Below are 16,836 nucleotides of genomic sequence, written 5' to 3' on the forward strand. Positions count from 1 at the left end.
GGCACGTGGATAACTAATTTTCATGCATCCCTCTCCATGGCTAATTCTTTGGTGATACTTCAATTTTTCAGATCTCTCTTGACGGACTATGCACATGTCCAGTTTGGTCTATCCCGATCTCTCTTACATTATCAGCATGCTTTAGCCATCAGCTTATGATGCATGTGTCGAATATGCTCAAACCACCTCAAAAAATGTTGGACAAGCTTCTCTCCAATCGATGCTACCCCAACTCTATTATGTATATCATCATTCAAGACTCAGACCTTTCTTGTGTGATCACACATCCGTCTCAGCATGTGCATCTTCGTTGCACCTAACTGTTGAACACCTTTTAGTCGGCCAACACTCAACGCCATACGAAATTGCAGGTTGAATCGCCATACTGTATAACATGCCTTTTTAGTCTCTTGTCATAGAGAAGGCCACAAGCTTCGCGCCACTTCATCCATCCGACTTTGATTCGGTGGCTCACGTCTTCATCGATATCACCATCCTTCTACAACATTGACCCCAAATACCGAAGGGTGCCCTTTCGAGGTACCACCTGCCAATGAAGGCTAGCCTCCTCCTCCTCTTCGTGCATAGTAGTACTGAAACCACACCTCATGTACTCAGTTTTAGTACTAGTAAGCCCAAAACCTTTTGATTCTAAGGTTTGTCTCAATAACTCTAACTTTCTATTAACCCTCGTCCCACTATCATCAATTAGCACCACATCATCCACACAAACACAATCTGTGATTCCAGATAAATCTAAATTGCATATTCCATAATGGAACTATAGAACCTTCTACTTAGAGAAATTCCTCCTAACAGATACGTCGTCGCTTCCTTCCTACGCCGAGACGGCGCCGTTGTGTCGGCCGTGGCGCCCTCGTCTCCTCCAACCTCCCTCCTACCCTTATAACCTAAGGCAGAGGGTCGGTAGAACCCTAGTTTCTACCAGTTTGGTATAACGAGGCTCTAGTTCGATCATGTCATCACCGCCACCCGTCTCTACCGTTGCGTCGTCATTCCCCATCACCACTTCGAGGATCTCCATGGCCATCAGGCCGCACCTGCCTGCGCCAGCCTCTTCTGTCGCGCCGCCTCCGGTCGTCCTCATCCCGGAGGAGCTGACCGGCGTGATCCGCGACCTGGCTACGCCGTCCACGGCATCCGGCTATACCTGACCGCGCCCTACGGGCCGCAGCCAGTCGCGCCACCACCAACCAGCGCCTGCCCGTCCTAGCCGCCCTGGCAACCGCCGCGCTCGCCTGGCCGCTGCAGCCAACACTGCAGTTGCCTACATCGAATATTCTGGCGGCTTTGTTGAGAACAAGGCGTATCGCCCATCTCTCTCTCTCAAAAGGAAAGGCCCCGCCCCCGCCCCGTAAAAAAGAGTAAGAAAGAAAAGTTATAGCGAAGGGAAAGCCGCACCGAGGAAACCCTAACCACCATCGATTGATTGAGCGGCGGCGCAGCGGAGCGGTGGAGATGGAGATGGAGACGATGAGCAGCGCATTCGCGGGGTTCAAGATGTACACCAGCGACGACGATGGCGTCTCAAGACCAGCCACTAGTGGAAAACGGGCCTTTGGCCGGGACCATTTAGTCCCGGCCTGCCTCTAGGCCGGGACTAAAGGCCCGGCCACATCGCCCCAATTCTCAATGCCTCCCTCGAGGCTTTAGTCCCGGCCCGTAAGGAGCCTTTAGTCTCGGTTCGTGTCCCAAACCGGGACTAAAGGGCTACACGGCGGGCAGTGGTGGTGGCAACCGTTCGTATCCCCCTTTAGTCCCGGTTGGTGGCTCAACCCGGGACTAAAGGTCTAACACGCGGCCTGCCGTAGTGGTGGCGACCGTTGGTATACCTCTTTAGTCCCGGTTGGTGGCTCAACCCGGGACTAAAGACCCAAACGGTTTGCATCCCACGTCGTTTCGGGCGATGAAAAGCACGAACCGAAGCGTACAGTCGCCATTTCTCTGTTTCTTCTTCTCTCTTGCTCTCCCTCTCTGTTCTTCTCCTCTCTTCTTCCCTTCTCTTCTTCCACCATGCCAACTAGCTTTCATGAGGTGCTCGCACATGGCACGACCAAGCTCGATGTCGTGTACACGAACCTGAGCAGGGAGGTGCCGTTTTTTCTTCAACAGTTGAAGGAAAAATGGTTTGACAACGCAGTGGATCATGAGAAGTTCTTGGGGCTTGATCTGGAGTACACGGCTGATCAACACGGTGTTGCCGTCATCCAACTATGCTTCGCACGCCATGTCTTGATCTTCCAATGGGCGAGGTAAGTTTTGAGGCTTTCTTTGGTCCAAGATAATGACATGGTAAGTTTATTTGTTTCAATCATAGTTGGTTCCCTTCAAATAGTTGTAGTGAAACAATTTTGATTAGTTGAAGGGGAACACAATCTAATTGGAATAGTGTTCCATAATCTGAAAAATCGTATTAGAATCAACTAGTGTTTAATATGTTCCAGTGGAATCATAGTTGATTCCCTTCAAATAGTTGTAGTGAAACAATTTTGATTAGTTGAAGGGGAACACAATCTAATTGGAATAGTGTTCCATAATCTGAAAATCGTATTAGAATCAACTAGTGTTTAATATGTTTCATTGGAATCATAGTTGGTTCCCTTCAAATAGTTGTAGTGAAACAATTTTGATTAGTTGAAGGGGAACACAATCTGATAGGAATAGTGTTCCATAATCTGAAAAATCGTATTAGAATCAACTAGTGTTTAATATGTTCCATTGGAATCATAGTTGGTTCGCTTCAAATAGTTGTAGTGAAACAATTTTGATTAGTTGAAGGGAACACAATCTGATTGGAATAGTGTTCCACAATCTGAAAAATCTGATTGGTTCAATATGTTCCATTGAAATCATAGTTGTAGTGATACAATTTTATGCGGTGTTCTTTGATCCAAGGTTATGAAAATTGAATATAGCTAGTGATCTCTCTAGGTTCCATTGGATAGCAATATGATATGTCATAGTCATGAAAATTGCATATAGCTAGTGATCTCTCTAGGTTCCATTGGATAGCTATAGTGACCTCTTTAGGTTCCATTGCATATGTTCTATTTGAATCCTAAAGATAAGTTTCTCTTTAGTTGTAGTGAAACATGTTTCCTTATTGCAGCAGTATGTAACATTTGTTCCATTTTAATTTGTTTCTGTTGCAGGAGTGACAAGCATTGTCCAGAACTCATGGACTTCCTTCGCAGCGGCATCGCTTTTGCTTCCGTTGACATAAGGAACGACAAGCTGAAGATGAGGCACAGCTTCGGTATTGAGATACCAACTGGTTGCCTCGTTGATCTCCAAACGGTATTCAGACTTCGGCATGACAGGACTTCGATGGCTCATATGGCAGTTGCCTTGATCGATGAGGGATATCGTGATATGAAGACCAGTTTCGCAAAGTATCAGCACAAACTTTGGGAGAAGGGCCCACTTGATGATATCAACATTGAGTATGCAGCAAAAGATGCATACGTTTCATACGAGTTGTACCGCAAGATTCGAGTCGTCCACTATGGCCAGCGTCACCTCAAGGAAGGTGGACATTCTGATTTAGATGATTCAGACGAGTAGTGTTCTGAACGTCAAACACTTGTATATATATCTATGGTAGCTATTATTATGTACTGTTTGGACTAGTATCATGTACTTCTTGGACCAATTTATATATGTCTAGTTTCTGTTTGTGCCATTATAGTTTCCAAATTTGAATGGTTTAGCCCTTTCTAACTTCATTTGCTACTTTTGAATGGTTGTAGTGCTTTTCAACTTCAGGGTCAACTAGCTCAAAAATAATAAGTAAATGCACATAGCATGCCAACTTTCAAAGCCCCGGGACTAAAGACCCCCTTTAGTCCCGGCTGGAGCCACGCACCGGGACTAAAGACCCCCTGCTTCCCGCTTCCTGGTCTGCCCGAAAAGAGGCCTTTAGTCCCGGGTCGTGGCTCCACCCGGGACTAAAGGGGGTCTTTAGTCCCGGTTCGAGCCACGCACCGGGACTAAAGATCCACCTATATAAGCGGGACTTCAAAAAATTCCAATCCAAATCGTCCATTTCTCTTCTTCTTCCTCTCGTTCTCCTGCCCGGCGCGGCACAGCGACGAACTCGACGACGCCGTCAGGCTGCCCGACGTCCTGCTCGCCGCCGCCTGCCGTCCTCCTCGCCGTCGCCGTCGTCCTCCTCGCCGCCGCCGTCCTCCTCGCCGCGCGCCGTCGACACCTCCGGCCGGTAAGCCCCCCGCCCCCTCCTCCCCAACACTCCGGCCAGTAGAAGAAAAGAAGAAAAGGGAGAAGAGAAGAAGAAAAAGGAGAAGAAAGGAAGACAAAGGAGAAGAAAAGAAGAAAAAGGAGAAGAAAATAAGAAAATAAGATTAGGAAAAATGAAAATAAGAAGAGGAGGAGAAGAAAAGAAGAAAAAGTAGAATAAGAAGAGGAGGAGAGGAGAAGAAGAGGAAAAAATAGAAGAAGAGTAGAACTAGAAGAAGAGAAAAAATTAGAAGAGGAGGAGAGGAGAAGTAGAAGAAGAGAAGAGGAGAAGTACCACAAGAAGAGGAGAAGTAGAAGTAGAAGAAGAAGTAGAAGAAGAGGAGAAATAGAAGAAGAGGAAAAATTAGTTTAGGGTTACAAGAAGAAGAAATATTATTTTTTGTCATTTAATTTTGCTATTGTATAGTGTATATGCTTAAGTGTTAATAGTGTTTCTTAGATTATTGCTTAATTTTGCTATTGTCTATGCTTAGGTGTTAATAGTTTAATTTTGCTATTGTATATGCTTAAGTGTTAATAGTTTATTTTTAGCAAGAAAATTAATAGAACTAGTTTATTTTTTTAGTTCATTTTACGATGCCTATCCCGCATCCTCGTCGTCGACTCGGCGGAGCACACCTGCTTGATCAGAGGGGCCCTGACCGGGACTGGGCTCCGCCCGGCTGGTATTGAGAGGTGCTACCTTCCGGGGGGCGTAGGTTGGTGAGGAGCCAGCCCGTCGTTGACCCGATCCTTGTTTAGTGGCGGTCGTGTTGTTGGAAATATGCCCTAGAGGCAATAATAAATTAGTTATTATTATATTTCTTAGTTCATGATAATCGTTTATTATCCATGCTGTAATTGTATTGATTGGAAACACAGTGCATGTGTGGATACATAGACAAAACACTTTCCCTAGTAAGCCTCTAGTTGACTAGCTCGTTGATCAAAGATGGTCAAGGTTTCTTGACCATAGGCAAGTGTTGTCACTTGATAACGGGATCACATCATTAGGAGAATCATGTGATGGACTAGACCCAAACTAATAGACGTAGCATATTGATCGTGTCATTTTGTTGCTACTGTTTTCTGCGTGTCAAGTATTTGTTCCTATGACCATGAGATCATATAACTCACTGACACCGGAGGAATGCTTTGTGTGTATCAAACGTCGCAACGTAACTGGGTGACTATAAAGATGCTCTACAGGTATCTCCGAAGGTGTTCGTTGAGTTAGTATGGATCGAGACTGGGATTTGTCACTCCGTATGACGGAGAGGTATCTCGGGGCCCACTCGGTAATACAACATCACACACAAGCCTTGCAAGCAATGTGACTTAGTGTAAGTTGTGGGATCTTGTATTACAGAACGAGTAAAGAGACTTGCCGGTAAACAAGATTGAAATAGGTATGCGGATACTGACGATCGAATCTCGGGCAAGTAACATACCGAAGGACAAAGGGAATGACATACGGGATTATATGAATCCTTGGCACTGAGGTTCAAACGATTAGATCTTCGTAGAATATGTAGGATCCAATATGGGCATCCAGGTCCCGCTATTGGATATTGACCGAGGAGTCTCTCGGGTCATGTCTACATAGTTCTCGAACCCGTAGGGTCTGCACACTTAAGGTTCGACGTTGTTTTATGCGTATTTGAGTTATATGGTTGGTTACCGAATGTTGTTCGGAGTCCCGGATGAGATCACGGAGGTCACAAGGGTTTCGGGAATGGTCCGGAAACGAAGATTGATATATAGGATGACCTCATTTGATTACCGGAAGGTTTTCGGAGTTACCGGGAATGTACCGGGAATGACGAATGGGTTTCGGGTGTTCACCGGGGGGTGGGGGGCAACCCACCCCGGGGAAGCCCATAGGCCTTGGGGGTGGCGCACCAGCCCTTAGTGGGTTGGTGGGACAGCCCAAAAAGGCCCTATGCTCCATAGGAAGAAAATCAAAGAGAAAAAAAAGAGGAGGTGGGAAAAAGGGGAAGGACTCCTCCTTCCAAACCTAGTTGGACTCGGTTTGGAAGGGGAGGGTTGCCCCCCTTGGCTCGGCCAAAGTCCTTAGGGGTCCTTGGACCCCAAGGCAAAGATCCCCCTCTTTCCCCTATATATACGGAGGTTTTAGGGCTGATTTGAGACAACTTTGCCACGGCAGCTCGACCACATATCTCCACGGTTTTACCTCTAGATCGCGTTTCTGCGGAGCTCGGGCGGAGCCCTGCTGAGATTAGATCACCACGAACCTCCGGAGCGTCGTCATGCTGCCGGAGAACTCATCTACCTCTCCGTCTCTCTTGCTGGATCAAGAAGGCCGAGATCATCGTCGAGCTGTACGTGTGCTGAACGCAGAGGTGCCGTCCGTTCGGCACTAGATCGTGGGACTGATCGCGGGACGGATCACGGGGTGGATCGAGGGACGTGAGGACGTTCCACTACATCAACCGCGTTCACTAACGCTTCTGCTGTACGGTCTACAAGGGTACGTAGATCGAATATCCCCTCTCGTAGATGGACATCACCATGATAGGTCTTCGTGCGCGTAGGAAATTTTTTGTTTCCCATGCGACGTTCCCCAATAGTTCCCCAACAGTGGCATCATGAGCTAGGTTCATGCGTAGATGTCTTCTCGAGTAGAACACAAAAGTTTTTGTGGGTGGTGATGTGTGTTTTTCTGCCCTCCTTAGTCTTTTCTTGATTCCGTGGTATTGTTGGATCGAAGCGGCTCGGACCGACATTACTCGTACGCTTACGAGAGACTGGATTCATCGCTACGAGTAATTCCATGCTCAAAGATGACTGGCGGGTGTCAGTTTCTCCAACTTTAGTTGAACCGGAATTGACCGAGGAGGTCCTTGGATGAGGTTAAATAGGAATTCATATATCTCCGTTGTGGTGTTTGCGTAAGTAAGATGCGATCCTACTATATACCCATGGTCACCACGTAAAACATGCAACAACAATTAGAGGACGTCTAACTTGTTTTTGCAGGGTATGCTTGTGATGTGATATGGCCAACGATGTGATGTGATATATTGGATGTATGAGATGATCATGTTGTAATAGTTAATATCGACTTGCACGTTGATGGTACGGCAACCGACAGGAGTCATAGGGTTGTCTTTAAACTAACGTTTGTGCTTGCAGATGCGTTTACTATATTGCTAGGACGTAGCTTTAGTAGTAATAGCATGAGTAGCATGACAACCCCGATGGTGACACGTTGATGGAGATCATGGTGTGACGCCGGTGACAAGAAGATCGTGCCGGTGCTTTGGTGATGGAGATCAAGAAGCACGTGATGATGGCCATATCATGTCACTTATGAATTGCATGTGATGTTAATCCTTTTATGCACCTTATTTTGCTTAGAACGACGGTAGAATTATGAGGTGATCTCTCACTAAAATTTCAAGACGAAATTGTGTTCTCCCCGACTGTGCACCGTTGCGACAGTTCTTCGTTTCGAGACACCACGTGATGATCGGGTGTGATAGACTCAACGTTCACATACAACGGGTGCAAAACAGTTGCACACGCAGAACACTCGGGTTAAGTTTGACGAGCCTAGCATGTGCAGACATGGCCTCGGAACACATGAGACCGAAAGGTCGAGCGTGAATCGTATAGTTGATATGATTAGCATAGAGATGCTTACCACTGAAACTATTCTCGACTCACGTGATGATCGGACTTGAGATAGTGGATTTGGATCATGTACCACTCAAATGACTAGAGAGATGTATTTTTTGAGTGGGAGTTCTTAAGTAATATGATTAATTGAACTAATTGTCATGAACATAGTCTAATGGTCTTTGCAAATTACGATGTAGCTTGCGCTATAGCTCTACTGTTTTTTTATATGTTCCTAGAGAAAATTTAGTTGAAAGTTGATAGTAGCAAATTTTGCAGACTAAGTCTGTAAAACCGAGGATTGTCCTCGTTGCTGCGCAGAAGGCTTATGTCCTTAATGCACCACTCGGTGTGCTGCACCTCGAGCGTCGTCTATGAATGTTGTGAACATCCGACATACACGTTTCTGATGACTACACGATAGTTCAGTGCAAAATACTTAGTGGCTTAGAAGCAAGGCGTCGAAAACGTTTTGAAACGTCACGGAACATAAGTGATGTTCTAAAGAGATGAAATTGTGATTTCATGCTTGTGCCCTTGTTAAGAGGTACGAGACCTCCAACAAGATTCTTTGTCCACAAAGTAAAGGAGAAAAGCTCAATCGTTGAGCGTGTGCTCAGATTGTCTGAGTACGACAATCGCTTGAATCAAGTGGGAGTTAATCTTCCAGATAAGATGGTGATGGTTCTCCAAAGTCACTGCCACCAAGCTGTGAGAGCTTCGTGATGAACTATAACATATCAAGGATAGATACAATGATCCTTGAGCGATTCACGATGTTTGACACTGCGAAAGTAGAAATCAAGAAGGAGCATCAATAGTTGATGCTTAGTAAAACCACTAAGTTTCAAGAAAGGCAAGGGCTAGAAGGGATACTTCATGAAACGGCAAAACAGTTGCTGCACTAATGAAGAGACCCAAGATTAAACCCAAACCCGAGACTAAGTGCTTCTGTAATGAGGGGAACAGTCACTGAGGCGGAGCAACTCTAGATACTTGGTAGATAAGAAGGCTGGCAAAAGTCGAAAGAAGTATATTTGATATACATGATGTTGATGTGTGCTTTACTAGTACTCCTAGTAGCATGAGGGTATTAGATACCGGTTCGGTTGCTAAGTGATTAGTAACACGAAATGATAGCTACAGCGTAAACGGAGACTAGCTAAAGGCGAGGTGACGATATGTGTTGGAAGTGTTTCCAAGATTGATATGATCAAAATGTCGCACGCTCCCTCCACCATCGGGATTGGTGTTACACCGAAATAATTGTTATTTGGTGCTTGCGTTAAGCATGAACATGATTGGATCGTGTTTATTGCAATACGATTATTCATTTAAAGAGAATAATGGTTACTCTATTTGCTTGAATAATCACCTTCAATAGTTTATTGAATCTCGATCATAGTGTTACACATGTTCATGATATTGGTGCCAAAAGATGCGACGTAATGATGATAATACCACGTACTTGTGGCACTGCCGCTTGAGTCATGTTGGTATAAATTGCATGAAGAGGCTCCATGCTGATGGATCTTTATACTCACTTGATTTTGAATCACTAGTGACATGCAAATCATGCCACATGAGCAAGGCCTTGTTTTCATTGAGATGAAACAAGATAGTAACTTGTTGGAAGTGATACATTTTGATGTATGCAGTCCAATGGGTGCTGAGGCACGCAGTGGATATCATTATGTTCTTACTTCAATGACGATTTGAGCAGATACAAGAGTATTTACTTAATGAATCACAAGTCTGAAATATTGAAAAGTTCAATTCTGTTTCAGAGTGAAGTTCGTCGTAACAAGAGGATAAACTGTCTACGATATGATCATAGAAATGAATATCTGAGTTACGAGTTTTGGTACGCAGTTAAGACAATGTGGAAATTGTTTCGCAGTTCATACCACCTGGAACATCATAGTGTGATGATGTGTCTGAACGTCATAGCCACGCACTATTTGGTATGGTGCATGCTATGATGTCTCTTATCGAATTACCACTATCGTTTATGGGTTATGCATTAGAGACAACCGCATTCACTTTAAATAGGGCACCGCGTATTTCTGTTGAGATGACACAGTATAGACTGAGGTTTAGAGAAATCTAAACTGTCGTTTCTTGAAAGTTTGGGGCTTCGACACTTATGTGAAAAAGCTTCAGTCTGATAAGCTCGAACCCAAAGCGGATAAATGCATCTTCATAGGATATCCAAAACAGTTGGGTTCATCTCCTATCTCAGATCCGAAAGCAAAGTGTTTGTTTCTAGAAACGGATCCTTTCTCGAGGAAAGGTTTCTCTCGAAAGAATTGAGTGGGAGGGTGGTAGAACTTGATGAGGTTATTGAACCATCACTTCAACCAATGTGTAACAGGGCGCAGGAAGTTGTTCCTGTGGCGCCTACACCAATTGAAGTGAAAGCTGATGATGGTGCTCATCGAGCATCGGATCAAGCTACTACAAACCTCGTAGGTCGACAAGGTCGCATACTACTGCAGAGTGGTACGGTAACCCTGTCTTGGAGGTCATGTTGTTGAGCAACTGTGAACCTACGAGTTATGGAGAAAGCAATGGTGGGCCCGGATTCCGACAAATGGCTGGAGGCCATGAAATCCGAGAGAGGATCCATGTATGAAAACAAAGTGTAGACTTTGGAAGAACTACTTGATGGTCATAGGACTATTGAGTAAAGATGGATCTTTAAAAGGAAGACAGACGATGATGGTGACAAGTCACTATTAAGAAAGGCTCGACTTGTCGCAAAGATGTTTCCGACAAGATCAAACAGTTGACTATGATGAGACTTTCTCACTCGTAGCGATGCTAAAAGTCTGTTAGAATTATGTTAGTAGTTGCTGCATTATTTATGAAATATTGCACGTAGGATGTCAAAACATTGTTTCCTCGACGGTTTCCTTGAGCAAACATTGTATGTGATACAACCAGAAGGTTTTGTCGATCCTAAAGGTACTAACAAGTACGCAAGCTCTAGGGATCCTTCAATGGACTGGTGCAAGCATCTCGGAGTTGGAATATACACTTTGATGAGATGATCAAAGATTTTGGGTGTGTACAAGGTTTATGAGAAACTTGTATTTCCAAAGAAGTGAGTGGGAGCACTGTAGACTTTCTGATAAGTATATGTGGTTGACATATTGTTGATCAGAAGTAATGTAGAATTTCTGTGAAGCATAAAAGGTTGTTTGAAAGGAGTTTTTCAAAGGAATACTTGGATTGAGCTACTTGAACGTTGAGCATCAAGATCTATGGAGATAGATCAAAACGCTTAATAGAAGTTTCAACAAGATGCATGCCTTGACAAGTTTTTGAAGGAGTTCAAAATAGATCAGCAAAGAAGGAGTTCTTGGTTGCGTTGTAAGGTGTGAATTTGAGTAAGACTCAAAACCCGACCCCGGCAGAATAAAGAGAATAGACGAAGGTCGTCTTCTATGCCTTAGCCGTAGACTCTAAAGTATGACATGCTGAGTACCGCACCTGATGTGTGCCTTGCAGCAAGTCTGATAATAGGTACACAGAGTGATCCAGGATTCAATCACTGATCAGTGGTCAAAGTTATCCTTAGTAACTAAATAGACTAAGGAACTTTTCTCGATTATGGAGGTGGTTAAAGAGTTCGTCGTAAAGGATTACGTCGATGCAAGCTTTGACACTAATCCGAATAACTATGAGTAGTGAAACGGAATCTTATAGTAGAGTAGATATTTGGAGTATTTCCGAATAGCACATAGTAGCAGCATCTATAAGATGACATAAAGATTTGTAAAAGAACACACGGATCTGAAAGTTTCAGAACCGTTGACTAAAACCTCTCTCACGAGCAAGACATGATCAGACCCCATAACTATATGGGTGTTGGATTCGTTGGAATCACATGGTGAGGTGAACTAGATTATTGACTCTAGTGCAAGTGGGAGACTGTTGGAAATATGCCCTAGAGGCAATAATAAATTAGTTATTATTATATTTTTTAGTTCATGATAATCGTTTATTATCCATGCTATAATTGTATTGATTGGAAACACAGTGCATGTGTGGATACATAGACAAAACACTGTCCCTAGTAAGCCTCTAGTTGACTAGCTCGTTGATCAAAGATGGTCAAGGTTTCCTGACCATAGGCAAGTGTTGTCACTTGATAATGGGATCACATCATTAGGAGAATCATGTGATGGACTAGACCCAAACTAATAGACGTAGCATATTGATCGTGTCATTTTGTTGCTACTGTTTTCTGCGTGTCAAGTATTTGTTCCTATGACCATGAGATCACATAACTCACTGACACCGAAGGAATGCTTTGTGTGTATCAAACGTCGCAACGTAACTGGGTGACTATAAATATGCTCTACAGGTATCTCCGAAGGTGTTCGTTGAGTTAGTATGGATCGAGACTGGGATTTGTCACTCCGTATGACGGAGAGGTATCTCGGGGCCCACTTGGTAATACAACATCACACACAAGCCTTGCAAGCAATGTGACTTAGTGTAAGTTGCGGGATCTTGTATTACGGAACGAGTAAAGAGACTTGCCGGTAAACGAGATTGAAATAGGTATGCGGATACTAACCATCGAATCTCGGGCAAGTAACATACCGAAGGACAAAGGGAATGACATACGGGAGTATATGAATCCTTGGCACTGAGGTTCAAACGATAAGATCTTCGTAGAATATGTAGGATCCAATATGGGCATCCAGGTCCTGCTATTGGATATTGACCGAGGAGTCTCTCGGGTCATGTCTACATAGTTCTCGAACCCGCGGAGTCTGCACACTTAAGGTTCGACGTTGTTTTATGCGTATTTGAGTTATATGGTTGGTTACCGAATGTTGTTCGGAGTCCCGGATGAGATCACAGATGTCACGAGGGTTTCCGGAATGGTCCGGAAACGAATATTGATATATAGGATGACCTCATTTGATTACCAGAAGGTTTTCGGAGTTACCGGGAATGATGAATGGGTTCCGGGTGTTCACCGGGGGGGGGGGGGGCAACCCACCCCGGGGAAGCCCATAGGCCTTGGGGGTGGCGCATCAGCCCTTAGTGGGCTGGTGGGACAGCCCAAGAAAGCCCTATGCGCCATAGGAAGAAAATCAAAGAGAAAAGAAAAAAAAAAGAGGAGGTGGGAAAAAGGGGAAGGACTCCTCCTTCCAAACCTAGTTGGACTCGGTTTGGAAGGGGAGGGTTGCCCCCCTTGGCTCGGCCGAAGTCCTTAGGGGTCCTTGGACCCCAAGGCAAGGCTCCCCCTCTTCCCCCTATATATACGGAGGTTTTAGGGCTGATTTGAGACAACTTTGCCACGGCAGCCCGACCACATATCTCCACGGTTTTACCTCTAGATCGCGTTTCTGCGGAGCTCGGGCGGAGCCCTACTGAGATTAGATCACCACCAACCTCCGGAGCGCCGTCACACTGCCGGAGAACTCATCTACCTCTCCGTCTCTCTTGCTGGATCAAGAAGGCCGAGATCATCGTCGAGCTGTACGTGTGCTGAACGCGGAGGTGCCGTCCGTTCGGCACTAGATCGTGGGACTGATCGCGGGACGGTTCACGGGGCGGATCGAGGGACGTGAGGATGTTCCACTACATCAACCGCGTTCACTAACTCTTCTACTGTACAGTCTACAAGGGTACGTAGATCGAATATCCCCTCTCGTCGATGGACATCACCATGATAGGTCTTCGTGCGCGTAGGAAAATTTTTGTTTCCCATGCGACGTTCCCCAACAGTTCCCCAACACGCGTGGGCCAGTGAGGGTGCCGAGGCTTCCGGACACCGCGAAGGTGGTACGTCACCATGTCAGCGAGGAGGATGAGCACGTCCGTCGCTACATGGTTGCGTTGGAGGGCAGGTACGAGCATACCTAGCAGGTTCTTCGGGGATCTCCCTGGAGCTATGATCCTGTGATGGTTCCTTCTCTTTGGGTGTCCACCGCCCGCGCCGATACCCGTCGAGCGCTACGATTCTAGATGTATCAGCGATGCTATATGTATGATAGTATTCGAGGAGTATTAGTGATAATATTCGACGATGTACGGACAAAAGTGATGATGTATTAGCTTATAATTGAATGGATGCTAATTTGAATACTACTTTATTTTACGATTTTGTTTTGCTTATTGAATGCACAAATTGGAAAAGTACTCCTACTTTGAATACTATGCAGAAATCTAGGAGTCCCGGGTGGAGCCACGACCCGGGACTTAAGTTGTTTTGGAACGGAGTTCCTGATAGAATAATTCTTTTTTGGTACAAAGGTTAAGAGAATCCATTTTTTGCAGAACTATGGATCCACATATCAGGAACCTCGAAGAGGAAGAACTTCTCGAAGATATAATCAAAGACGGCCTCGACATTGAACCAGCTGAATCTCCATCGTCATATCTAAACCAGGACGTTGGAATGGAGGTCGAGCGACAGGAAGATGAAGCCGATGGGGCAGGAGATAGGTCCAATGACGGAGAAGGTGATAGCTCCACTGATGGAGAAGCCGATTAAGAAATAATAAAGTCCGGCGAGGTATACATATGAAGTTCGACAATCACTTGTAATATGTGAAAAATATTGGAGATAGCTCTATATTGTATACATATACATTCATTTGACGAGTGTTTCTCCCTCTTAGGCCTCCACATCGAGCAAAACTACGAAACGAGGCCCGACTAGAAAGTTGGATGCACGGACGCATTACACATTTGAGGTGATATTTCCTACGGGCGAACCCAAGCTTCCTAAGAATGCTGCTGACACATTCAAGAAGCAATGCGGAGTTCTCGTTAGGGATCACGTCCCGATCAGCGTTCGGGAGTGGTGTAGGGTAACGTAGCATAAATTCAAAATTTTCCTACGCATATTCAGATCTTCCTATGGAGAGACCAGCAACGAGAGAGGGGTAAGAGCATATTCATACCTTTGAAGACCGCTAAGCGGAAGCGTTGCTAGAACGCGGTTGATGGAGTCGTACTCGCAGCGATTCCGATCTAGTGCCGAACTATGGCACCTCCGCGTTCAACACACGTGCAGCCCGGTGACGTCTCCCACACCTTGATCCAGCAAGGAGGAGGGAGAGGTTGGGGAAGAACTCCAGCAGCACGACGGCGTGGTGTCGATGGAGAGATGAGGTCTCCCGGCAGGGCTTCGCCAAGCACCGACAGAGAGGAGGAGAAAGAAGAGCAGGGCTGCGCCGAGGGAGAGGGAAAAGTCTGTCTCTCAATGGCCAAAAGTGCCCGATATATATAGGGGAAGGGTAGAGGGGGTGCCACCCCTAGGGTTCCCACCCTAGGGGGTGCGGCAGCCCCCCCAGATGGGAGGTGCGGCGGCCAGAGGGGGGAGGAGGCGGTGGCGCACCATCTGGTGGGCCTTAGGCCCACCTGGCTTAGGGTTTGCCCCCCCTTTTCTCTCCCCTGCGCATTGGGCTGAGTGAGGAGGCGCACCAGCCCACCTAGGGGCTGGTTCCCACCCCCACTTAGCCCACCTTACTTCCCGGAGTCGTTTCCCCCCTTCAGTGGTCCCCCGGGGCCACCTCCGGTGGTCCCGGTGGTCCCGGTACGTTACCGGTGATGCCCGAAACACTTCCGGTATCCGAAACCATCCGTCCTATATATCAATCTTTACCTCCGAACCATTTCGGAGCTCCTCGTGACGTCCGAGATCTCATCCGGGACTCTGAACATCTTTCGGTAACCTCGTATAACAATTCCCTATAACCCTAGCGTGATCGAACCTTAAGTGTGTAGACCCTACGGGTTCGGGAGACAGGCAGACATGACCGAGACACCTCTCTGGCCAATAACCATCAGCGGGGTCTGGATACCCATGGTGGCTCCCACTTGCTCCACGATGATCTCATCGGATGAACCACGATGTCAAGGATTCAATCAATCCCGTATACGATTCCCTTTGTCTGTCGGTATAGAACTTGCCCGAGATTCGATCGTCGGTATACCTATACCTTGTTCAATCTCGTTACCGGTAAGTCTCTTTACTCGTTCCGTAGCACGTCATCGTGTGACTAACTCCTTAGTCACATTGAGCTCATGATGATGTTCTACCGAGTGGGCCCAGATATACCTCTCCGTCACACGGAGTGACAAATCCCGATCTCGATTCGTACCAACCCAATAGACACTTTCGGAGGTACCCGTAGTGCACCTTTATAGTCACCCAGTTACATTGTGACGTTTGATACACCCAAAGCACTCCTACGGTATCCGGGAGTTGCACAATCTCACGGTCGAAGGAAAAGATACTTGACATTAGAAAAGCTTTAGCATACGAACAATAAGATCTAGTGATATGCTTAGGATTGGGTCTTGTCCATCACATCATTCTCCCAATGATGTGATCCCGTTATCAATGACATCTAATGCCCATGATCAGGAAACCATGATCATCTATTGACTAACGAGCTAGCCAACTAGAGGCTTGCTAGGGACACATTGTGATCTATCTATTCACACATGTATTACGGTTTCCTGTTAATACATTATAGCATGAACAATAGACGATTATCACAAGGAAATATGATAATAACCATTTTATTATTGCCTCTAGGGCATATTTCCAACAGTCTCCCACTTGCACTAGAGTCAATAATCTAGTTACATTGTGATGTATCGAACACCCATAGCATTATGGTGTTGATCATGTTTTGCTCGTGGAAGAGGTTTAGTCAACAGGTCTGCAATATTCAGATCCGTGTGTACTTTACAAATATCTATCACTCCACTCTGGACATGGTCCTGGATGGAGTTGTAGCGGCGTTTGATGTGCTTCGTCTTCCGGTGAAACCTGGGCTCCTTGGCTATGGCAATGGCCCCAATGTTATCACAGAAGAGTGTCATTGGACCCGACGCGCTTGGAACCACTCCAAGGTTGGTGATGAGCTCCTTCATCCAAATTCCTTCATGAGCTGC

The 16,836-nt window shown here is 45.8% G+C and overlaps 1 protein-coding gene across 1 annotated transcript in view; it reads left to right on the forward strand.

Moving 5' to 3' along the window:
• The first annotated feature begins 1,043 nt into the window (after nt 1-1,043).
• Nucleotides 1,044-16,836, forward strand: part of LOC123428904 — a 31,186-nt gene continuing 15,393 nt past the window's right edge. Inside the window, exon 1 of the mRNA XM_045113008.1 lies at nt 1,044-1,164. Within this exon, the coding sequence (XP_044968943.1) occupies nt 1,044-1,164 (121 nt within the window). The remainder of the gene's footprint in view (nt 1,165-16,836) is intronic.

Source organism: Hordeum vulgare, chromosome 2H (assembly GCF_904849725.1).
Source record: "Hordeum vulgare subsp. vulgare chromosome 2H, MorexV3_pseudomolecules_assembly, whole genome shotgun sequence".
Classification (NCBI taxonomy): Eukaryota; Viridiplantae; Streptophyta; class Magnoliopsida; order Poales; family Poaceae; genus Hordeum; species Hordeum vulgare.